The sequence below is a fragment of the Armigeres subalbatus genome, chromosome 1, assembly GCF_024139115.2.
Source record: "Armigeres subalbatus isolate Guangzhou_Male chromosome 1, GZ_Asu_2, whole genome shotgun sequence".
NCBI classification, from domain to species: Eukaryota; Metazoa; Arthropoda; class Insecta; order Diptera; family Culicidae; genus Armigeres; species Armigeres subalbatus.
The window spans coordinates 296,273,704-296,299,117 of record NC_085139.1 but is presented as its reverse complement, the minus strand read 5'-3'; the positions used below and the strand labels follow the sequence as shown (position 1 = coordinate 296,299,117).

The window sequence follows — 25,414 nt, the reverse complement described above, 5'->3', positions numbered from 1 at the left end:
GAACACGTGGCGTCGCTAGGTTGTTCACCGGAAGCGTTCGTAAAGTTGGCTGGCTGTCTCGGAACGAGGGGCAGGATGCATGCGACGGCGAAGACGTGGCGACACCTAGTAGGTCGCCGAAGGCGTTCAATGGGTTCGTAGACTCGTTACGTGGCTGGGTTCTTTCGACGGGTTCGTTGGCTTGGTTGGCGTCCGACGGGTTCGCTGGCCCGTTTCCCGGAGCAGAGGTTGGTCGTGTCGATTTACACGTTGCTTGTAGGCGTCCGACGGGTTCGTAGGCCCCTTTCTCGAAGGGGAGGTTGGACACGCAGAACTTTTGGTGGGTTGCTTGGCATCTGACGGGTTCACTGGCCCGTTTCCCGGAACGGATGTTGGACTCGCAGACTTGGTATTGGCTTGGTTGTGATCCGACGGGTTTGCAAGCACGTTTCACCACGGAGCGGAGGTTGGATATCGAGACTCCTCGTTTACAACCGCTCGCGTCAACTCTCTGCCACTGACTCCTCGATTAAACCTTTTTTCCGTCTTTCTTCGCTGCCCCTTTCGTTCAGTTCTCGGGTTGTCGCTTTTTCGCTCCAAATATGTCGGTTGCCCGATTTTATTTCGCCGGTTGTGGAAAATGTCCAGGGGTGTGTTAGTTGATTTTTTTGGATGGGATGGATTTTTTGTTTGGATGGAATCAGTATCGTTGACCATATTGTTACCTCATTCGGTAACAATCCTTATCCCTGCACATTTCGGCTCGCTTCACGAGGCTTCACGAAGCCTTTGCGGGATGCGTTGAGCTTCTGATAGAACTTGCGTGTTTCTTGAAAACGGCACAGCGGTTCCATTTCCTCGCACTCCGCTTCTTCCGGGCGACGTTTCTTCTTCTGAAAAAGGCGGGTCTGCTGTCTCCGCTTCCGTCCGCCCGAGCTGCGTCCTTCTCCTTCAGAGTCTGTCTGCACTCTTCGTCGAACCAATCATTCCGTCGACTTCGTCCCATATACCCGACGTTGTACTCCGCTGTGTCGTTAATGGCTACTTTGACTGTATTCCAGCAGTTCTCATGGCCAGGTCACGCGCCTTTGCATATCGCCCATCACTATGAAAGCTGTTCCCAGCTCGTTTGTGTTGCCGCAGCTCTAGCAGATTTTATGATTACCTCTAAACGTTCGCACCATTGATCCCTTCCAACAAACCTCCTGCAGCGCTACGATGCCAAATCTACGGTCCTTGAGCACATCAGCGAGTATGCGTAGAGATTTGCAGTTCCACGAACCGAGTTTCCAATCGCTAGTACCTTTTTGTCACAGTGGTCTTCGCCGATTGTTACGGTCGGTACTCTCTTGTTGATTGTTTGTTGCGTGTTAAGTTTAGTTTAAGTTGAATACATTGTAATTCCTACATGGTTCATTTCAACCAGAGGAAAAATCCCAACTGCCAGAGGCAATTTAAATGTATTAATAATAACTAAAAAGTAACACATTTTGGAGTTTCGCGAGAAGTTAACTTTTGCATTTATGAAATCAATTTTTATTCGCTCAGATTACCGCTTTTTCCGGTGAATTTGATTTACAGATGACCATTATAATACAATTGAACAAATCACATTCAATTTGTAGTTTTGTACCATAAAGGCGAATAATTCAAAGATTTTACACTTACCCCTGGTACGTAACACTACGTGTAGGCATCAACACCGACGTTTAAGATAGATAAAAAACGAACAGTGGGTAATGTCTGTGACATAACCGCTAAGTGGACGTAGGACTTGACTTGACCATGCCTTTAAGATACATAATATGTCCAAATTTCTCACATCAACTATTTTGGATAAATAATCGGCGTTGCATACCATTCCTTGGGGTCTCCAGTAGCCTTGCAAGCAAAGGCGTAGGATTGCCGATCCGGAGATGGCGAGTTCGATTCTCGGTCCGGTCTAGAATGTTTTCTGATTGGAAACTCTCTCGACACCCACGGATACTGAATTTTGTCTTAAATCTTCGGAAATTATAATAAAACTTAAGTGTTCAATTTGCGTACTTCCAATAAAATAAATAACGAATGGATGAATTGTAGCTTGTTGTACGTTCCAGTGATGGGACTGCACTTCATCTTGCAATACAAAGCTGTAATTTTCAGAAAAATCACAAATGACTAAAAATTTACCATTTTGTAATGTATTTTTCGTATTTTTTAAAAAGCTGGGTTGTTCTGTTTTAATGAAATCGTGAGGGATTAAACTTTCTAATTTCAAGCAAAAATATGACACAAACTCATCTACAGGTTTTACAATAGTTTCTATGTCACACCTATCCGTGGTCACCCATTGCTCAAATGATAACTGATCAATATATTTGTCTTCAAACTCAGCGAATAAAGTATTTTCCAATGATGAAGAATCTGGACAATCCGAACAAGATCGTAGATAGCAATTTGATGTTGTATTTTCACACAAAAGACTACCAGTTAACATTTTAATATCCTTTGTTAAATTGATTCTTTTCAAACTATGTAAAATAAGATTAATATTCTCATGGGTTGTGCACACACACATTATGTGTTCCTGAATTGGAAAGAAGCTTGCATTGCCTTGGCCGAAGGCTTGCAAATGAGGAAAAACCTACTTTAATATTATCGTGAATTTCCTTGAAACGTGTGTACGCTTCTTTCAAAGTCGTCATCATTAATCGTTTTTGACCAGGCATAGCTCGACTTACTTCATCATCTTCAAAATATTAAACTACTATTTCTTTTGTCTCATCTGTTAATGCCCGCATAGTTGAAAACGTTCTGCATTACTGTTATTACTATTCATTCGAATAAAGCAATATTGTTACAATTTACGAAAAAGTCAATTAAACATATGACTATATATTTATTCAGAACCAATACTATACAAAAAATTAAATCTACGACACTATATGCAATAATTTTACACCACATTGTTTTTTAACAATATCTTATATTCCATGTTTGTTTTTATTTTGAAAAAAAAATTATAACAAACCGTAGTTGGCTATCTACATACATAGTAACAATACGGAATATAGCAATGATATGATCATGTATCATCTAACGTTAGTGGTGATTCCACACAGACTTTAAAGATCATATAGTTCGATGATACACCAATGATAAACGTTTTACTACTGCAGTAAGTGTGCGTGTCGTTCGACTGACGGCTAAATTATTTTTTTGCACGGCGTCCATGTTTCATTTTCGCGAGATGAAGACTAGTTCGCTGTATCCAGACAGCAGTATATTGTTTTGTTTTTCTACATTTTTGTTTCACTGAAAAGGTAAGTATTTAATAAAAATTGCCTGCATTCTACTGAATTTTATTTACAATGAATCTAATGCAGGATCTGATGTTATTACCATATTTCCGACGGTCTGAAGGAAGATGAATCAAAGGCACCATGGAGATAGATTTCAGAAAATGTTTCAATTTTTTTACATTACTGTTCATCGGTGAGTATACGTGCATTTGCGTTTACAGTTTTATTATTTCCCTTGTATGTTTTTCGCAGCCAATTAATTTAAATTTTTTGTGTTCTTTTCAGGGATTCGGTTGATTATGATTCTCCACTCACTCCCATTCAAGGTGGCCTCATGCCCCCGCGGGGATTGGGTCCGCGGATTTTTCCCATGTATAAAATACACGGGGCTCCATATAAAATACACGGGGACCAAAATCCGGCGGAAATTCTTTCCTGACGCATGGAGCTACTTTATAATCAAGTACCTAATAGTGTATACAATATGACTAAGTTACTTTTATCAATAAATCATATTTAAAATGTAATGTGTTTGTTGTATTATATTAAATTAAAGAAAAAATAACATTTTTCCTACAAATGAAAGATAAGAGATACGGTGTGTAAATTTTTTTCTCATATCATTCTACTGTTTACATATTACATTCCTTATTGTTTCACCTAAAAACATGGATTATAACTGAACCGTATCACATGTTGTGAATCGATAAAAATGTACTGAAAAATGCCCATTTTTGTATGTTAATTATACTTAACCGCCTATTACCCATATAGTTGATTGGCCAAATAAAATATACCATGCTGTTAGAACCATTCATGTTGAGGCTAGTTTACAATTTGTATGAACAGCAATCAGTATAGTAGGTATACTGTTATATATCGGCATGAATGATATGAGAGATATTCCAATTATGGTCCACAATTATGCGGGGCAGTACTAGACCTAGTATTTTTGGTAGAAAGACAGTTATTCTTCAATTGTTTTGCCTCTTTTACTGTATTTCTATTGATTTTGAACTCATCAATGGCATCCTAAATAGACCACGAACTTGGCAGCATCGACAAAATCAATAATTTTTCTTTCCTTGTCGTGTCTGCATTCGAGAACCTTTCCTTCATATTTATAATTACCTCATCGTAGTCTGTATTTTCCACATCATCAGGTCCTAATTTAAAGAGGTTTCTTCGTACAGCTTCGTTTATTTCACGGTATTTTTTCTCCGGGTAATAAACATAGTCCATCTTACTCCATTTAATCGGAGTCACTTTTATCCCAGCTATGCCCTCGTTAAAGCGTTCGATGTTGACCTTTTGGATACACTCATCTTCCGATTGATTTTTTGAAACAGATTTCGCTGATGGTACGTTGGCAAGGCTCTCAGCACTTGATACTTCTGGCAATTCCTCAGTTGTTGTCGTTTTCGAACTTCCTGCGCTCTGCTCAACCGATGATATACAAATTGCTCTTTTGTCAACGTTTAGACGACAGGACGTGCAAATGCGTAAATTTGTATTCAATGTGGACATTGGAGCATAACCAGTCGCTTTCAGTTTATCTATGGTGCTTTCGGTGAGATTTCGTAACTCTATTGAACACTTTTTTCCATCAAACGGCCTACAACAGTTGAGAAAGCGGCTACTCATTGTTCGTTGTATTCTAATAAACAAAATCACTTTTAAGTTTTTACTGACTAGTTTGGTGTCATTTGCTTGACTGAACAAAAAAATTACCATAAGATCTTCAACAACCTTAGTGGTAGTAATTTTTTTGCTTTTTCGTGAGCATTGTCATGGTATGTACCTATCATGCATTTGTTGTTGTTGAAGATACCCGTTTCCTCCCGATCATAAAGTCTATTCTCTAAGAGGTATATTTTTTGCAGGTAAACTATAGACGTATAGGGTAACCGTACCCTTAGTGGAGGTAGCACCAATAGTGGAGGTAGTGGGGTTTTAATGAGATTTATCATGTTTATACACTTTACGATGGTTTCAGTTGATGTGTCGTGTTTTAAATATCCTGTTAAATGCAACTTATCTTAGGATTTCGCTTGAAAAACCATTGAAAACAATGATTTTCCTTAACAAAATAGACTCCCTTGCACCTATAGTGGTGCAACTGTACCAATAGTGGCGAGTCTCATAAGAAACCAATGGATAGCACCACTATGGGAACCAAAATTAATTTTACCGCCACTAAAGGAACAGTGTACCCATAGTGGTGCAAGGAATATTTGGTGATTGGTGTTGTTAGTTGACATCAATTTCATTTTTGTTAGCAAATTTACTAGTTTATCTATTGGCTAAGCTGTTGAAGCTGAATAATTTCAAAAATTGTCATTTTTTGAAAAGTATTTTCTTTTGTGGATCTACTAATACCTCCACTATTGGTACCGTTACCCTGCGTGTATATAAATCTTTGATTTTGCAGCTTTTGTCTTAAAAATAACATTTCTGATATGTTTCTTATTATCAACAGGTTTCAAAACTATTAAAAGAATTTTTCGCCAGCCACGTACGATCACAACACTGGATCGTGTCTAAGTTTCTTATATGTAGATGCTATGCATAATTAAATCAAAATATCATGAAAACAACTTATTTAAATCACGCAAAGCCCTTAACAATAAAATCTGCATCAAACTGCAATTCTCGAAATAACTTACACGGAAAAAAAATTTTTTTTTTTGCTAAATGTTAAAATTGTGAAATGTTTAAAATGTCCTTTTTTGTTTATTAGTTTACCATCACCAAATTTTTATGGTAGATAGCTAAGATAATGGACCGTTTTCCCTAAAAAAAAGTTACGTTCGTGAAAAGATAGGGTTTTGAGATATTTGAGTTTTTGTGACAAAATTATATTTTTAAAGGTAAAAAATTTTTATTTACTCTGCACATTTTCCTAAGAACTCTCATTTAGTTGTCTAACTTTGCTGAAAAAATCGTAACAATCGAACATTCCGTTTTTGCTGTGCAGCTTCTTGAATATTTTGAACCATTTTCACATACACCCTTTTGAAAAGTTAGCCGTGACTCAATATGAAGATTTGATATCGAAAAATGACGATTTAGATGAAATTGAAAAACTGTGCAAAGTTTCAGATATTTTCGAAATGGTCGCTCAGGATCGACTGGCATGCCTCCGTGGAATGCCTCTGCTGTACTGGCTAGGTTTCGGCTGATGATGGTCGCTTCGATGGTGTCGAGCCGAAAAAGCGGTCGGTGCAGACCTCATTCCCTGCTAAAAGTCACACCTTTGAAAAGTGCTGTTCAATCGATGATGCGGTTGCTTCGCTTGTCCCGGTCAGAATGAAAGGAAAAAATCGCGTTGCGCTATTTTATGGCTTCTCGGCAGAACCAGCGGCTGCTCATTCGCTGGTGTCTGCACCAATCAGAACGTGGTAATGGAATGATGTAAGAATTATGCGGTACACATATTTATAGGTTCCCTTGATCTCAATGTTTTTCATTGAAAACAGTTTCATGCCTATTGAAACAAGTTTTTCGGGTCTTATCAAGCATGGACATGGAAGGCATACTTGAAATCTGTCGATTGAGGGGCTTACCGCAGAAATTCGTCCATTGAGACGAACGCTATTAATGTTTAAAATCTTTCAACACAGCGTAACGCAGTCGATTTGAATATTTTGGAATGACACCCGGTATAGTAAAGAGAGACGTAAGTCCTACGTCAAAATAACATCGATATTTTCTTTTTTACTTCCCCCAGTGTACCTTATATAAAAAGGTGTTTATATTTCTTTTGAGGCAATATAACTCACGAACGGATGGACCAATTTGCAAGATTTCCCCACTAATTGATTCGTCTTGGGCTCGACTGTGTTTATATATACAAAAAAATAATGCATTTGACCAGGAAAGTTAGAAATTTGTTAATATATAACGTTTGTATGAGCTCTAAAGAAAGCCATCAGCTCCAAATAAAATCGATCTAGAGTGCCACGCTGCAATCAAACAAACGATTGACAGTTAGATAAAAAAAATCGCGTGCCAGATCGAGCCGGTTCGTCTATTAATTGGTACAAATATTAAATCACTCATTAGCATTTTCGAACCGCTAGCAAAATTATGACAGATTTATGTTTTAAATTTTTATTGAAAACTCTGACGAATCACAGGTTGCTAAGATTGATCCATAAACAAATTATAGTGGACACAGCATGTGTCAAAGGGGCTTATTCAAAGCATTATGACACGGTCGCGTAAAAAGTTGGATAAAGCAAGACCATGCTGAGGGTGGCTGGGCTCGATTCCCGGTGCTGGTCTAGGCAATTTTCGGTTTAGGAATTGTCTCTACTTCCCTGGGCATAAAAGTATCATCCTGTTTACCTCATGATATACGAATTCAAAAATGGTAACTTGGCCTAAAAACGTCCCGGTTAATAACTGTGAAAGTGCTGAATGAACTGAACACTAAGCATCGAGGTAGCAATGTCCCAGTGGTCCCAGTGTAATGCCAATAATAAGAAGAATAAAACTGGGCCAACTGGTTGTGACACGGTTGTATAGCGGTCTATAAGAGAATGTGAGAACTGGGCGGACTGCATGGGATGTTTTGAGATTAGGTCCTGAAGTACGCTATAAAACCTTGATACAACTAATTCATGATTTGAGTGTATTACTTCTACGTGAAGTTAAACGATTTACATGGAAATGCTAATATCATCTTCCAAACTTAGACCACAGATAAATTTCACAAAAAACCTTACACGATTGTTTTCAACAGACAATTCTCACGTTTGCTCGTAGTATAAGATCAATGTGAAAAGATTACAAGAAAACCCCATACTATTTACATGCGTAGACCATAACACTAATTGTTAAACATTCTGGTTTATGTTGATTCCAAGACTTATGCTATTTTTCCTCTCCTGCTAAGTCCAATAGAAGACTTTGATGCTTAGAAGGGATCACACCCTAACGAAGGTATAACTATGTGACTTTTATTGGTTCTAACTATGGAGCTGTTGACAAATATATAACAGCATATAAATTCCAGTCTCAATTTTTTTATTCTACTATTACTAAAGCATCGTTTTTGGAAGTACGGCATGTTTCCGTTTAGGACGCTTGCGATGGAAGACAAGGTCTCGTGGTGCATCTCGACTCACGTCGAAAATTAAAACCGTTTTGAACTTTCTATGCGAAATCCTTTGGCTTTCGCCATATTTCAAAATTTCAATATACAATAAATGTCTGTAATATAAGAATAATCAGAATAGTTTTGAATTACCAAATGAAATTGAAGGTAAAATATCTTGCGCAATTATCCTTATTGTTGGGAAAACAAACAACCTAGTGGATATTCGGTAACCAATTAACGTTCGCTGGTTTGCTTTGACGAATACCGTGCGGGACCGAAATCCGTCCAGCACCGAAATCCGTCCACGTCATGAGATATCAATAAATTAAAGGGGGTTGAAGGTAATTAACGTAGAAATAATTTATCCTATCCTGTTCAGATACTTGGCAGTAAGCTTTTAGGACATAGAAATGGAAAGAAGGCTTTGAAATTAAAATAACAAAAATCAAATGCAAATCGCCACCCACCAAACACAGAGTTTTTGCCGCCATTTTGTTTTCGGGTAGAGCATAATTGCACCAAAAGTAACTGTGTTTTAATTGCTAATTGCGAATCATCACATAAGATAAGCGGAATGTAAGTCGAAGGGATCGCTTCTCAAGGTGCGTATTGAACTATTTACAGTGGTAGTTAAGTCAATCAGACTCCTTCAATTCAAATATTTAGTTAAAAACGAACAGTGGGTAATGTCTGTGACATAACCGCTAAGTGGACGTAGGACTTGACTTGACCATGCCTTTAAGATACATAATATGTCCAAATTTCTCACATCAACTATTTTGGATAAATAATCGGCGTTGCATACCATTCCTTGGGGTCTCCAGTAGCCTTGCAAGCAAAGGCGTAGGATTGCCGATCCGGAGATGGCGAGTTCGATTCTCGGTCCGGTCTAGAATGTTTTCGGATTGGAAACTCTCTCGACACCCACGGATACTGAATTTTGTCTTAAATCTTCGGAAATTATAATAAAACTTAAGTGTTCAATTTGCGTACTTCCAATAAAATAAATAACGAATGGATGAATTGTAGCTTGTTGTACGTTCCAGTGATGGGACTGCACTTCATCTTGCAATACAAAGCTGTAATTTTCAGAAAAATCACAAATGACTAAAAATTTACCATTTTGTAATGTATTTTTCGTATTTTTTAAAAAGCTGGGTTGTTCTGTTTTAATGAAATCGTGAGGGATTAAACTTTCTAATTTCAAGCAAAAATATGACACAAACTCATCTACAGGTTTTACAATAGTTTCTATGTCACACCTATCCGTGGTCACCCATTGCTCAAATGATAACTGATCAATATATTTGTCTTCAAACTCAGCGAATAAAGTATTTTCCAATGATGAAGAATCTGGACAATCCGAACAAGATCGTAGATAGCAATTTGATGTTGTATTTTCACACAAAAGACTACCAGTTAACATTTTAATATCCTTTGTTAAATTGATTCTTTTCAAACTATGTAAAATAAGATTAATATTCTCATGGGTTGTGCACACACACACATTATGTGTTCCTGAATTGGAAAGAAGCTTGCATTGCCTTGGCCGAAGGCTTGCAAATGAGGAAAAACCTACTTTAATATTATCGTGAATTTCCTTGAAACGTGTGTACGCTTCTTTCAAAGACGTCATCATTAATCGTTTTTGACCAGGCATAGCTCGACTTACTTCATCATCTTCAAAATATTGAACTACTATTTCTTTTGTATCATCTGTTAATGCCCCGCATAGTTGAAAACGTTCTGCATTACTGTTATTACTATTCATTCGAATAAAGCAATATTGTTACAATTTACGAAAAAGTCAATTAAACATATGACTATATATTTATTCAGAACCAATACTATACAAAAAATTAAATCTACGACACTATATGCAATAATTTTACACCACATTGTTTTTTAACAATATCTTATATTCCATGTTTGTTTTTATTTTGAAAAAAAAATTATAACAAACCGTAGTTGGCTATCTACATACATAGTAACAATACGGAATATAGCAATGATATGATCATGTATCATCTAACGTTAGTGGTGATTCCACACAGACTTTAAAGATCATATAGTTCGATGATACACCAATGATAAACGTTTTACGACTGCAGTAAGTGTGCGTGTCGTTCGACTGACGGCTGAATTATTTTTTTGCACGGCGTCCATGTTTCATTTTCGTGAGATGAAGACTAGTTCGCTGTATCCAGACAGCAGTATATTGTTTTGTTTTTCTACATTTTTGTTTCACTGAAAAGGTAAGTATTTAATAAAAATTGCCTGCATTCTACTGAATTTTATTTACAATGAATCTAATGCAGGATCTGATGTTATTACCATATTTCCGACGGTCTGAAGGAAGATGAATCAAAGGCACCATGGAGATAGATTTCAGAAAATGTTTCAATTTTTTTTACATTACTGTTCATCGGTGAGTATACGTGCATTTGCGTTTACAGTTTTATTATTTCCCTTGTATATTTTTCGCAGCCAATTAATTTAAATTTTTTGTGTTCTTTTCAGGGATTCGGTTGATTATGATTCTCCACTCACTCCCATTCAAGGTGGCCTCATGCCCCCGCGGGGATTGGGTCCGCGGATTTTTCCCATGTATAAAATACACGGGGCTCCATATAAAATACAGGGGGTCCAATATCCGGCGGAAATTCTTTCCTGACGCATGGAGCTACTTTATAATCAAGTACCTAATAGTGTATACAATATGACTAAGTTACTTTTATCAATAAACCATATTTAAAATGTAATGTGTTTGTTGAATTATATTAAATTAAAGAAAAAATAACATTTTTCCTACAAATGAAAGATAAGAGATACGGTGTGTAAATTTTTTTCTCATATCATTCTACTGTTTACATATTACATTCCTTATTGTTTCACCTAAAACATGGATTATAACTGAACCGTATCACATGTTGTGAATCGATAAAATGTACTGAAAAATGCCCATTTTTGTATGTTAATTATACTTAACCGCCTATTACCCATATAGTTGATTGGCCAAATAAAATATACCATGCTGTTAGAACCATTCATGTTGAGGCTAGTTTACAATTTGTATGAACAGCAATCAGTATAGTAGGTATACTGTTATATATCGGCATGAATGATATGAGAGATATTCCGATTATGGTCCACAATTATGCGGGGCAGTACTAGACCTAGTATTTTTGGTTGAAAGACAGTTATTCTTAAATTGTTTTGCCTCTTTTACTGTATTTCTATTGATTTTGAACTCATCAATGGCATCCTAAATAGACCACGAACTTGGCAGCATCGACAAAATCAATATTTTTTCTTTCCTTGTCGTGTCTGCATTCGAGAACCTTTCCTTCATATTTATAATTACCTCATCGTAGTCTGTATTTTCCACATCATCAGGTCCTAACTTAAAGAGGTTTCTTCGTACAGCTTCATTTATTTCTCGGTATTTTTTCTCCGGGTAATAAACATAGTCCATCTTACTCCATTTAATCGGAGTCACTTTTATCCCAGCTATGCCCTCGTTAAAGCGTTCGATGTTGATCTTTTGGATACACTCATCTTCCGATTGATTTTTTGAAACAGATTTCGCTGATGGTACGGTGGCAAGGCTCTCTCTCTACACTTGATACTTCTGGAATTCCTCAGTTGTTGTCGTTTTCGAACTTCCTGCGCTCTGCTCAACCGATGATATACAAATTGCTCTTTTGTCAACGTTTAGACGACAGGACGTGCAAATGCGTAAATTTGTATTCAATGTGGACATTGGAGCATAACCAGTCGCTTTCAGTTTATCTATGGTGCTTTCGGTGAGATTTCGTAACTCTATTGAACACTTTTTTCCATCAAACGGCCTACAACAGTTGAGAAAGCGGCTACTCATTGTTCGTTGTATTCTAATAAACAAAATCACTTTTAAGTTTTTACTGACTAGTTTGGTGTCATTTGCTTGACTGAACAAAAAAATTACCATAAGATCTTCAACAACCTTAGTGGTAGTAATTTTTTTGCTTTTTCGTGAGCATTGTCATGGTATGTACCTATCATGCATTTGTTGTTGTTGAAGATACCCGTTTCCTCCCGATCATAAAGTCTATTCTCTAAGAGGTATATTTTTTGCAGGTAAACTATAGACGTATAGGGTAACCGTACCCTTTAGTGGAGGTAGCACCAATAGTGGAGGTAGTGGGGTTTTAATGAGATTTATCATGTTTATACACTTTACGATGGTTTCAGTTGATGTGTCGTGTTTTAAATATCCTGTTAAATGCAACTTATCTTAGGATTTCGCTTGAAAAACCATTGAAAACAATGATTTTCCTTAACAAAATAGACTCCCTTGCACCTATAGTGGTGCAACTGTACCAATAGTGGCGAGTCTCATAAGAAACCAATGGATAGCACCACTATGGGAACCAAAATTAATTTTTACCGCCACTAAAGGAACAGTGTACCCATAGTGGTGCAAGCAATATTTGGTAATTGTTGATGTTAAATGACATCTATCTCATTTTTGTTAGCAAATTTATTAGTTTATCTATTAGCTAAGATATTAAAGCTGTTAATTTCCCATAATTATCAATTTTTAAAAAATATTTCCTTTTGTGGATCTACTAATACCTCCACTATTGGTACCGTTACCCTACATGTATATAAATCTTTGATTTTGCAGCTTTTGTCTTAAAAATAACATTTCTGATATGTTTCTTATTATCAACAGGTTTCAAAACTATTAAAAGAATTTTTCGCCAGCCACGTACGATCACAACACTGGATCGTGTCTAAGTTTCTTATATGTAGATGCTATGCATAATTAAATCAAAATATCATGAAAACAACTTATTTAAATCACGCAAAGTACTTAACAATAAAATCTGCATCAAACTGCAATTCTCGAAATAACTTACACGGAAAAAAAATGTTTTTTTTTACTAAATGTTAAAATTGTGAAATGTTTGAAATGTCATAACTTTTTTGTTTATTAGTTTACCATCACCAGTTTTTTTTATGGTAGATAGCTAATATAATGGACCGTTTTCCCTAAAAAAATTACGTTCGTGAAAAGATAGGGTTTTGAGATATTTGAGTTTTTGTGACAAAAATTATATTTTTAAAGGTAAAAAAATTTTTATTTACTCTGCACATTTTCCTAAGAACTCTCATTTAGCTGTCTAACTTTGCTGAAAAAATCGTAACAATCGAACATTCCGTTTTTGCTGTGCAGCTTTTTGAATATTTTTGAACCATTTTCACATACACCCTTTTGAAAAGTTAGCCGTGACTCAATATGAAGATTTGATATCGAAAAATGACGATTTAGATGAAATTGAAAAACTGTGCAAAGTTTCAGATATTTTCGAAATGGTCGCTCAGGATCGACTGGCATGCCTCCGTGGAATGCCTCTGCTGTACTGGCTAGGTTTCGGCTGATGATGGTCGCTTCGATGGTGTCGAGCCGAAAAAGCGGTCGGTGCAGACCTCATTCCCTGCTAAAAGTCACACCTTTGAAAAGTGCTGTTCAATCGATGATGCGGTTGCTTCGCTTGTCCCGGTCAGAATGAAAGGAAAAAATCGCGTTGCGCTATTTTATGGCTTCTCGGCAGAACCAGCGGCTGCTCATTCGCTGGTGTCTGCACCAATCAGAACGTGGTAATGGAATGATGCAAGAATTATGCGGTACACATATTTATAGGTTCCCTTGATCTCAATGTTTTTCATTGAAAACAGTTTCATGCCTATTGAAACAAGTTTTTCGGGTCTTATCAAGCATGGACATGGAAGGCATACTTGAAATCTGTCGATTGAGGGGCTTACCGCAGAAATTCGTCCATTGAGACGAACGCTATTAATGTTTAAAATCTTTCAACACAGCGTAACGCAGTCGATTTGAATATTTTGGAATGACACCCGGTATAGTAAAGAGAGACGTAAGTCCTACGTCAAAATAGCTGTACGGATTTTGATGCTTTGATTCGAAATCCGTCCACGGTGGACGGATTTCGAGTCAGGAGTAGTTGATTTTAATCATTATTTTGTCATGTTTTTCGTAGTTTTTAATGAGTAAATGCGAAACACTTCAAAAGTAGAAGCCTTCATGCTCCTTTGTCAATGACAACCGTTTTATTTGCATTGGATTCCTATTTTCTAATGACTTTTTCATATACTAAGGTGCTTAAATGTACGGATTACGATGCCCCACGGTATTCCAGTTCAGTGCCTGGAAGCAGTACTTGTCAAAAAAATTATAGCAGCCGCCATTATGGTGAAAGTGGAAAGCTGGAAAGAAACCAAATGATGATTTCTTGTATCCTGAGTTACCAGTTTCGTAGAAAATTCGAGGATTATGACTTCACAACGTATAGGACTACCTGATAATCTGGTCTCGAAACGGACATCCCGGTATAGGTTCCTGTAGGCCCTATAGTGGCCACAAATTAATTTTTAAGAAATCCTGGCAATAGGGGGGTCCCGTAGCGTAGTTGGCTACACGTTCGCCTTACAAGCGGATGGTCATGGGTTCGATTCCCAGCCCCTCCACCAAACCCTCGTCAGTCGCCGGATCCGCAGCCCATACGGTGGCGTTTGGGGTACGCGCCCTACGGCTGCCTGATGACGACTGACAACTTGTTCTTCTCGGAAGCATTCCTCCAACGTTACCCGGATAAATGGCAACCGAACAATGCAACGATCATTGGATGCACGGCATGGACAAACGGACACAATGGACTCACGATGAGATGGACTGGCAACGACAACAATAAATGAGTAATGGAAATTCTGTGTGGATTCTGTACAACAGAATACCACAGTAGAACTCGGCACAGTAGCGGTTAAAGTGACACAGAGTGCCTATCAAATAAAGAAAGGAATAAAATAAACCCTGGCAATATACAGGGGTTAGACAAAAAGGTTGAGATAGGCAAATTTTGTCGAAGTTCAAGTCAGCATAATTTTGCGTAGAATGATACGATTTTGATAAAATTGAGGCCATTGGACGCAGAAACTCTTCTAGTATACTATCCACATGCAAAATCTGAGACTGGTCTTTGGCCACTGGAGATGTCCCGGGATTTCCGAGAGCTTTGTCCTAAAACGAGAACTAATATGCCGACCAATGGTGGCTGTAGATCGAGAATCCATCGAAGCTACGCAGAGATATGGCCATTTCCGTGAAAACGGTGAGTATAAACATTTCCAAAATGATAGTGTCCACTGCTAACCTTATAGCAGGCTCCAAAGGCCTTCCTGGAGGAGCCGGTTTTGGTACGATCTGGAACCATGCATACCGTAGAACCCCGCTCATTCGACACCATTTAATACGACACTTTTTAATCCGTACCCCGCTCGTTCGACAATTGTCGAATTAAAAATGGTTTAAAAGTCACTTTGATTTGACATTAAGAATGTCATCACAATCATCCCAAAACATTATTAACGCCAAATTCTGTGAACAGTTGTAGATACCTTCTAACTTTTCGAAGTAGATAATGAATAGCTGTTTATATTCACTCGAATCACGAAATAAGAGTGAAATATTCTGTATTACAGCTTAGTGTTATAGTTAACTTACTACTAACATCCATCGACATTGAAGGAATGTAGAGAAAAGCATAAGTGTATGGAAGGCTTGCTCAGCTCTTATCCTCTTGATGATTTCGTCGAGAGGAATAAGCAATGCTCTAGATGGGACAACGACTGGTATTTTCTGCAGAAGTCACATCCCCGACACAGGTTTAACATATTAAATAGAACGGGTAGCGTGATAGTCACACTTCTTCTTCTTCTTTGTTGGCATTACATCCCCACACTGGGACAGAGCCGCCTCGCAGCTTAGTGTTCATTAAGCACTTCCACAGTTATTAACTGCGAGGTTTCTAAGCCAAGTTACCATTTCTGCATTCGTATATCATGAGGCTAACACGATGATACTTTTATGCCCAGGGAAGTCGAGACAATTTCCAATCCGAAAATTGTCTAGACCGGCACCGGGAATCGAACCCAGCCACCCTCAGCATGGTCTTGCTTTGTAGCCGAGCATCTTACCGCACGGCTAAGGAGGGCCCCAGATAGTCACACCCTCGGTCCCAATATTATAGATACCTTTTGTTGGATAAAAAAACGACTAGATTTGTGCTTAATCAAAATACAGATTAGAAACAATGAAGGTAATTGTATTGAAACTTTTGTTGTACTAATTATTACATTGAAAAGTATGAATCAATCCAACCTTAACGTTGACGACGTTGCCACTCCGATTCAATTAGCTTGCTCCGCAATTTCCGCAGTTGAATAGATTCCGCTGCATCTCGTCTGTGATCCATTAAATCGATCAGGAAATCAACGCAATCTATTGATTTTTGGTGGTTCTCATATGCCTCTTCGTATGGTTCAATAACAAGCAACGGCTCACTAGACGAATTTTCTAACCACTCCTCATCGGGTTCCGCTTTGTTCTCATGTAGAACGCTGTCCAAAATTTCGTTGTCAGTGTACACATCACAATCACCGATGATTTTGTTCCCTTTGCTGTCACATACTGAGTCATTCAACCAGTCTTTTATGTCATCATTACTAGGATTCTCCTGGTAGAAATGTGCTGTAGCTTTCACAAGAGACAATACGTCATTATCTAACGACCCACTTTCAGCTTCTTCTAGATCGAAGAGCGGATATTCATCTAGAAGGTTCTTCCATGAACCCTCAATTGTCTTATGCGAGATTTCATCCCATGATTGATGTAACCAGTCAATAACTTGGCGCAGACTGATTTTCTTAAGCCTTTCTTCAAAGATACTGCAGTCGGTGTCATCAAGAAGCAAATGAAGCATGAGTTTTTTCTTGTACCGTTTCTTCACCGCATGGAGTACTCCTTGATCCATTGGCTGACCGAGTGAGGTGACATTTGGTGGAAGGAAAATCACTTTTATTTTCCCGTCATTGCTTTCGAGAATGTTGCCACCATCGTGGTGCGCCGAACAATTATCTAGGAGTAACAACGCTCTAGGTTCTCGTCCGTTCTGCTGTGCAAAATTCTGTACCGAGGAATGAACTGTTCGAAGAACCACTGTTTAAACAAATCTCGGTTCATCCAAGCCTTCTTCGAGCTTTTGTAATATACTGGAAGGTCAGACTTGTCCTTGGGCAGGTCACGTGGATTCTGAGACGTACCCAGGAACATCAGAGGTAGTTTATTCGAGCCGTCAATGTTGCAGCAAGGCATAAATGTAATTCTTGATTTAATCACCTTCCTACCTTCGGCAATGTCTTCGTCGTTCAAGACCAATGTGCGAGAAGGAAGTAGCTTGACGAACAATGCCGATTCATCAGCATTATAAATTTCCCATTTCTCGTAACGATTCTCCTGAATTTGTTGAATGAAATTAACTTTAAACTGTTCGAAAGCATCAACGTTCGCAGAAGCACGTTCGCCTTCAACACCAATCATCTTCAATCCGTACCGCTTCCTAAATCTGTCGTACCATCCGTTGCTCGACGAAAATTGAACATCCAAATCATAAACATTCCGAGTCTGCAACATCGAAAACAATTGTTCCGCTTTTGCTCGCACTATCTCCGGGATTAATATATGCTTCTTCCTACGCTCCTGTAAGATCCAAAGATACAGAGCTTCCTCTAGTGCAACCAGCTTTGCTGTTTTCATCGTGCGCCGTTCCGTCACGCCGGTCTCCTGGTATTTATAGGCGGTGTTCTCAATGGTCTCCCGGTTCTTGATGAAACCCAGAAGCGTAGTTCTTCCGATGTTATACTCCGAGAAACTTTCGTTACTGTTGATCCGTTCTCAACGCTCCGAATCGCTTGCAGCTTCTGTTGAAGCGTTAGCACTACGTGCTTTTTCTTTGGTGGCTCCGATACATTACTAAAATTTGATAATTTATTATACAAATCCAGTTTAAAAATATATTCAATATTTACCTGCTGTTTAGAGTTGCTAGGGGTTTCCTTTTTCCGTCCATGGAACTACCTACACAGCACTCTGCTGGGTTTGGATACCGGATTCCACGCAATAAAAAAACTTTATTGATCGGCAGAAGCTGCAGCAACGGTAACGGGGACCATCTGGCACTTTCCGCGATAATGAATATTGAAGAGTTGAGGAACCAAGATGATTTTAAATAGTAATTCGTACGATTGCGATATTCACTTCAAATATTTTTCATAACTTGCGATGCAAAACAAAAACAAACTTAGGGTTGCCATATTTGTTCGAAAAAATAATAATAGGGTTACCAGTTTGTCGGATTAAAACGTTACCCCGTTAACTCGACAGGAATCATTGTCGAATGAGCGGGGTTCTACGGTATATGGGTGTCAAAATTCATGTTTCCCCAAGACGATGAATATTATTATTTATTTATTCAGACTAAGGCCGAAGTGGCCTGTGCGGTATATAATGTCGAATTCGTTTTTAAAAAGTTCCAACCTAGGTTGGAACCAGTTCCAACCTAAGTGCTGTCAAAGTGTTTTTTTATTCGCTCAGGTTGGAACTAGGTTCGCACTAGTTCCAACCCCAAAGCTGTCGGGTTCGCACTGTGTTGTTTCACGGTTTCGCACCGGGTTCACCAATACAACTGTACTACAACTGTCAAAACCACGTGGGTGGGTGGGACTGGGAGGAATAAACAAGCAGAAGGGAGAAACGAAACTATCTGTTTATTGAAATAGAATGCGCGTTGAAAATCTTTTTTCGACGAATTTTGTGATATTTGTTATTGTAGTTTAACATGAAATTAATCCGGTAAATCCGCTAAGAATTGTCAGATAAATATATTTGAGGAATACCAAATAGAATTATTTCTTATGCAGAATTTCTCTTTCGTGCGTTTCAGAATTTTCTTCGGGAATTCTGCCAGAAATTCTTTCAATAATTCTTTCTTGAATTTTTGGCGATATCTTCCAGGAATTCCTCCATATTTTTTCCAAGGGATCCTTTCGAGATGAATTCCTTTGAAAATTCCTCTAGGAATATCTTTGAATACTGATCCAGCATTTTCTCTGAAAGTTGCTCCAGGAACTAATTTGTAAATTCCTACAATATAATTCCTTCAGGAAATCCTTCTAGAATACAGGAACTTACTCGAAGTATCCTTCAGGAATTGCTCCGCAAGTTTCGTACATAAATTCCCCCGGGAGCAGTGACGGGAAATGTCATATCGATGTCATGGGACTAATTTGTTAATAACTTTTTTCACAAGTAATTTACAATCGTATGTTTTATATAAACATAAAGCACTCAAAGGATACTAAAACTTTTTCTAATAGGTCATTGCTCTAAAACTGAAATTGGCGGCGTGAGAGCCGAATTAGTGTCAAATGACATTAATGTCATGACATTCCGTGACATTTTTTTAAATTCGTTATCATGCCACACACTCAGGGTTGGGAAAAATCAAATTTTCGAAAAATCGAGAATGATCAAACTCACTCGCGATTTTACTTTTAAATTATCAAGTGATTAAAACTCGCCAGCGATTAAAAATCGTTTGAAAATCGTATCTTGATTTGAAGCATTTACCGTTACCTTTTAAACTATTTTTCCTTACTAGCATGAAACTATAACGCCAAATAGAAGATATAACGGTACTGTTGACAATTAGCTATTATTAGTGAAGATTAATGATTGATTGAAAATTCTGTGTTTATTATCGTTTGAGTACAAAATTTGAGAAGTTGTCGCCGGCGACAACTCGCCTACTGTTTTCACGTGAAAAGTTTTCACATGAAAATTGCAATCATGATCGTCTGATAATGATTAAGCACAACACTGCACACACTGTATATTTAGAACAATGACCTGTTTGGCAAAGTTGTAGGATCCTTTAAGCATTACATGTTAATAAAAAAATCCGAGTTGTAAAAGACTTTTGAAAAAAGTTATTAGCAAATTAGTAATAGCAACCCCATGACATTTTTTTGACATTTCCCATCACTGCCCGGGAGTACCTTGAGCCATTCCTCCGGGAGATTCTTGAAAATTGAAAATGCACGGGGCCCAAAATACGGCGGAAAATTTTCCCGAGGTGTGAGGCTACTTTTATCAGGAGAGGTAGCAAGGAAAAAAATTAGCGAATCCTGGAGAATTTTTATTACATGCTTCTGAGTGTTCTCCGAAAAAAAAACTTTTGCAGAAATAGATGAATTTACGGAAATACGGAAAATACGGAATTCTTGATATAAAAATGTGCACGGGATTATTGAATATAATTAAATAGGGGAACTGTTTCGGTCTCCATCTCACTGAACATATATTCATCTCAACGGGAAACAAAGAAATGCAGCAACAATTTCGTCGCCTCTTTTTGTCAACATTTGTGCTAACTGCTGAGAAAAATCCCAAAAATAATAAAGAATCCAAACTCTTTTCCATTGCTTTGTTTTTGATGGGATGAATATCGGAGCCATGAGATGAATCCCAGGAGCAGTTTCCTGTTCATATCCACCCAAAAGTAAATTCCACTATCCGCAAAAATCAGTTCACGCACTTAAACATATTTATTTATCATGATCTGATTAGTCAACGCCAACGCACTGCCAATGCACTGGATGTCCTGGATCATATGTTTCGAATCAAAACAAACACGATGCTACGCACACCAACATATCAAATGACAGATGGAACTGAAAATGTTTTTTTATTCAGGGTTCGGGTTGGCACTGACCCAGGTTTAAAAACGAATTCGACATAAGAGTCTCCTCCATTCGGCTCGGTCCATGGCTACACGTCGCCAACCACGCAGTCTACGGAGGGTCCGCAAGTCATCTTCCACCTGATCGATCCACCTTGCCCGCTGCGCACCTCGCCTTCTTGTGCCCGTCGGATCGTTGTCGAGAACCATTTTCACCGGGTTACTGTCCGACATTCTGGCTACGTGCCCGGCCCATCGCAGTCGTCCGATTTTCATTCGCCTCCTCCACGTACCGTCCGCCATCTGCACCCCACAATAGATGGTACGCAGCACTTTCCTTTCGAAAACTCCAAGTGCGCGTTGGTCCTCCACGAGCATCGTCCAGGTCTCGTGTCCGTAGAGGACTACCGGTCTAATGAGCGTTTTGTAGATTGTCAGTTTGGTACGGCGGCGAACTCTATTCGATCGTAGCGTCTTGCGGAGTCCAATGTACGAACGATTTCCAGCCACTATGCGTCTCCGAGTTTCTCTGCTGGTATCATTTTCGGCAGTCACCAGTGAGCCCAAGTACACAAATTCTTCTACCACCTCGATTTCGTCACCACCGATGCAAACTTGCGGTGGGTGGCTCACATTGTCTTCTCTTGAACCCCTTCCTATTATGTACTTTGTCTTCGATGTGTTGATGACTAGTCCAATCCGTTGAGCTTCGCTTTTCAGTCTGATGTAGGCTTCCTCCATCCTCTCAAAGTTACGTTATAATATTAGTTAGTTATAATATCTATGTCGTCGGTGAAGCCAAACAGCTGGACGGACTTATTGTACCACTCGTGTCCCTGCTCTTCGTATTACCTCTTCCAAAGCGATGGTGAATAGCAGACTCAGACGAAACGAGAGACCATCACCTTGCCGTAACCCTCTGTGCGTTTCAAAGGGACTCGAGAATGCCCCTGAAGCTCGAATTACGCACGTCACCTGACCTATCGTCGCTATAATCAACCGAGTCAGTTTATCCGGAAATCCGTGTTCGTGCATTAGCTGCCATAGCTGGTCCCGATAGGGGCCCTCCTTAGCCGTGCGGTAAGATGCACGGCTACGAAGCATGATTTCATAGTTGACGTATCAACAATTCCAAATTTCAGCGAATTTAATTTATTACGCGTTTACTAGGATTATTTGATCGCTACAATATCGATACGTGGCACGGCAAATGCTGGGTAAAGCGCACCATTGGTACTTCGCGTACCTGAATGAATAAAATAGACCCCATCTCGTGGTCCTTAGCCTCTTACCCAGCAACTCCTATCCCTACCTACCCGTGGTGCTGGCCGGGATTCGAGCAACCTTAGGGAAGATCGGGTAACCAACCCCGGTGGGAACTATGGTCGTATGCTGACAGGGAAGGGGGGGTTTGCTCCTCTCCGGAGGTGCAAATTTTATTGAGCGTCTTCTCTCCATGTCAGGATCGGCTCACAACAGCGTCTGTTCTCCATGTTAGGGGCGGCTGATCATCGTCCGAGTGCCAGCGAGGGACTCTAAGTGAAACTGTGCACCATGGTCCACCGGAAATAAGGAGAAATGGTCCTCCGGAAATTTAGGGGGTTTGGTGTCAGGCCCTGCAAGCCAGCCTTTGAAAAAACATAAGCAACGAACAATCAACAAGAGAGTACGGACCGGAACCATCGGCGAAGACCACTGCGACGAAAAGGGACTAGCGATTGGAAACTCGGTTCGTGGAACTGCAAATCTCTCAGCTTCATCGGGAGCACACGCATACTCGCCGATGTGCTCAAGGACCGTGGATTCGGCATCGTAGCGCTGCAGGAGGTTTGTTGGAAGGGATCAATGGTGCGAACGTTTAGAGGTAATCATACCATCTACCAGAGCTGCGGCAACACACACGAGCTGGGAACAGCTTTCATAGTGATGGGCGATATGCAAAGGCGCGTGATCGGGTGGTGACCGATCAATGAAAGAATGTGCAGGTTGAGGATCAAAGGCCGGTTCTTCAACTTCAGCATAATCAATGTCCATAGCCCACACTCCGGAAGCACTGATGATGATAAGGACGCATTCTACGCGCAGCTGGAACGTGAGTACGATTTGAACGCTCAGGTTGGCCAAGAGGAGGAGTTTAGACCGACTATTGGAAAGTTCATCGCTCACCGGCTGACGAACGAAAACGGCCTACGACTAATTGATTTCGCCGCCTCCAAGAATATGGCCATTCGCAGCACCTACTTCCAACACAGCCTCCCGTATCGGTACACCTGGAGATCACCACAGCAGACAGAATCACAAATCGACCACGTTCTGATTGATGGACGGCACTTCTCCGACATTATCGACGTCAGGACATATCGTGGCGCTAACATCGACTCTGACCACTATCTGGTGATGATTCAACTACAACCAAAATTATCCGTCGTCAACAGTGTTCGGTACCGACGACCGCCGCGGTACGACCTAGAGCGACTGAAGCAACCTGATGTCGCCACTGCATACGCGCAGCATCTCTAGGCAGCGTTGGCGGAAAAGAGTGAGCTCGATGGGGCCCCTCTTGAGGACTGCTGGAATACAGTCAAAGCAGCCATTAACGACGCAGCGGAGAATAACGTCGGATATGTGGGGCAAAATCTACGGAACGGTTGGTTCGACGAAGAGTGCAGACAGATTCTGGAGGAGAAGGACGCAACGCGGGCGGTCGTGCTGCAGCAAGGTACCCGGCAGAACGTGGAACGTTATAGACGGAAGCGGAGACAGCAGACCCGCCTTTTTCAGGAGAAGAAACGCCGCCTGGAAGAAGCGGAGTGCGAGGAGATGGAACAGCTGTGCCGTTCTCAAGATACACGCAAGTTCTATCAGAAGCTCAACGCATCCGCAAAGGCTTCGTGCCGCGAGCCGAAATGTGCCGGGATAAGGATGGGATCATCTTGACGGACGAACGTGTGGTGATCGAAAGGTGGAAGCAGCACTACGAGGAACATCTGAATGGCGCTGAGAGTACAGGCAGTGAAAGTCAAGGCAGCGGAGGAGATGACTACGTCAGTTCAGCGGACGATGGAAGCCAACCAGCCCCCACCTTGAGGGAAGTTAAGGATGCCATTCAACAGCTAAAGACCAATAAAGCAGCTGGTAAGGATGGTATCGGTAAAGCTAGCCACTTGCCTGCACAAACTGATAGTCGGAATCTGGGAAACTGAATAGCTACCGGACGAATGAAAGAAAGGGGTTATATGCCCCATCAACAAGAAAGGCGACAAGCTGGAGTGTAAGAACTTTCGAGCGATCACCATCCTTAATGCGGCGTACAAAGTGATATCCCAGATCATCTTCTGTCGTCTGTCACCATTAGTGAACGAGTTCGTGGGAAGTTATCAAGCCGGCTTCGTTGACGGCCGCTCGACAACGGACCAGATCTTTACTGTACGGCAAATCCTTCAAGAATTCCGTGAATACCAGGTCCCAAAGCACCATCTGTTCATTGATTTCGAGGCGGCATACGACAGTATATACCACGTAGAGCTATGGAAAATTATGGTCGAGAACAGCTGGGAAGCTTACCAGTCTGATCAAAGCAACGGTGGATGGTGTGCAAAACTGTGTGAAGATTTCGGGCGAACACTCCAGTTCGTTCGAATCGCGCCGGGGACTAAGACAAGGTGATGGACTTTCGTGCCTGTTGTTCAACATTGCGCTAGAAGGTGTCATGCGGAGAGCCGGGTGTAACAGCCGGGGTACGATTTTCAACAGATCCAGTCAATTTATTTGCTTCGCGGATGACATGGACATTGTCGGCCGAACATTTGCAAAGGTGGCAGAACTGTACACCCACCTGAAACGTGAAGCAACAAAAGTTGGACTGGTGGTGAATGCATCGAAGGCAAAGTACATGCTTTTGGGCGAAACCGAGCGCGACAGGGCCCGCCTGGGAAGCAGTGTTACGATAGACGGGGATACCTTCGAGGTGGTCGAGAAATTCGTCTACCTTGGATCCTTGCTAACAGCTGATAACTGAACTGTTGCTGAAACCATTTTTGTCTGACATGCGCTGCTCGTGTCGAAAAACCCAGAAAATTTGCTCAGGTAATGAGTCTGCTGTATACAACTTCAACGAATCAGCAATCAGCTACCGCCCACGCGATATGAGCCGAATTTTTGCTGTTTGCGACTTTGCTCATAAAATAGACATCACTAATTATTTTCCACCACCGACCGCCAAATTATCGAAAGAAGCTTATAAATATTAATTGTCACTCATTTCACTACCAACCCTTTTCCTTCTGTTTGATCGCCATGCGGAAACTAATCCTTGCTGTGGACTTTCTATTGAATAACTTTGGTTAAGGAACATTGGGGCAAGTTGAAAAAAGTTTTTGATTATTTACCACGGCGATGTCACGGTT

At 40.0% G+C, this 25,414-nt stretch overlaps 1 protein-coding gene and 2 long non-coding RNA genes across 3 annotated transcripts; 2 read left to right on the top strand and 1 right to left on the bottom strand.

The window, feature by feature from the left end:
• Nucleotides 1–3,170: 3,170 nt before the first annotated feature.
• LOC134216095 (uncharacterized) lies at nucleotides 3,171–3,889 on the top strand. The gene is made up of 3 exons (XR_009980482.1): nucleotides 3,171–3,284; nucleotides 3,348–3,456; nucleotides 3,549–3,889. It is a non-coding gene; the product is annotated as an uncharacterized LOC134216095 (long non-coding RNA).
• Nucleotides 3,890–10,557: 6,668 nt separating this feature from the next.
• On the top strand, nucleotides 10,558–10,972 carry LOC134216086 (uncharacterized). The gene is made up of 3 exons (XR_009980479.1): nucleotides 10,558–10,622; nucleotides 10,686–10,795; nucleotides 10,888–10,972. It is a non-coding gene; the product is annotated as an uncharacterized LOC134216086 (long non-coding RNA).
• Nucleotides 10,973–16,592: 5,620 nt separating this feature from the next.
• LOC134207481 (jerky protein homolog-like) lies at nucleotides 16,593–18,338 on the bottom strand. The gene is made up of 4 exons (XM_062683195.1): nucleotides 18,298–18,338; nucleotides 18,151–18,241; nucleotides 17,617–18,091; nucleotides 16,593–17,413 (listed from the first exon to the last, which is right to left on the bottom strand). The coding sequence occupies exons 1-4, from the start codon at nucleotides 18,336–18,338 to the stop codon at nucleotides 16,593–16,595; spliced, it is 1,428 nt and encodes a 475-aa protein (XP_062539179.1).
• Nucleotides 18,339–25,414: the final 7,076 nt, after the last annotated feature.

Excerpts from the sequence above, each read along its gene's own strand:
- LOC134207481 (XM_062683195.1), bottom strand. The coding sequence starts at position 18,338 with ATGGACGGAAAAAGGAAACCCCTAGCAACTCTAAACAGCAG. Across the intron at positions 18,242-18,297 it reads CTAGCAACTCTAAACAGCAG|TAATGTATCGGAGCCACCAA; the intron begins GTAAATATTGAA and ends ATCAAATTTTAG. Across the intron at positions 17,414-17,616 it reads CGACGAAGACATTGCCGAAG|TTCATTCCTCGGTACAGAAT; the intron begins GTAGGAAGGTGA and ends TTCTTCGAACAG.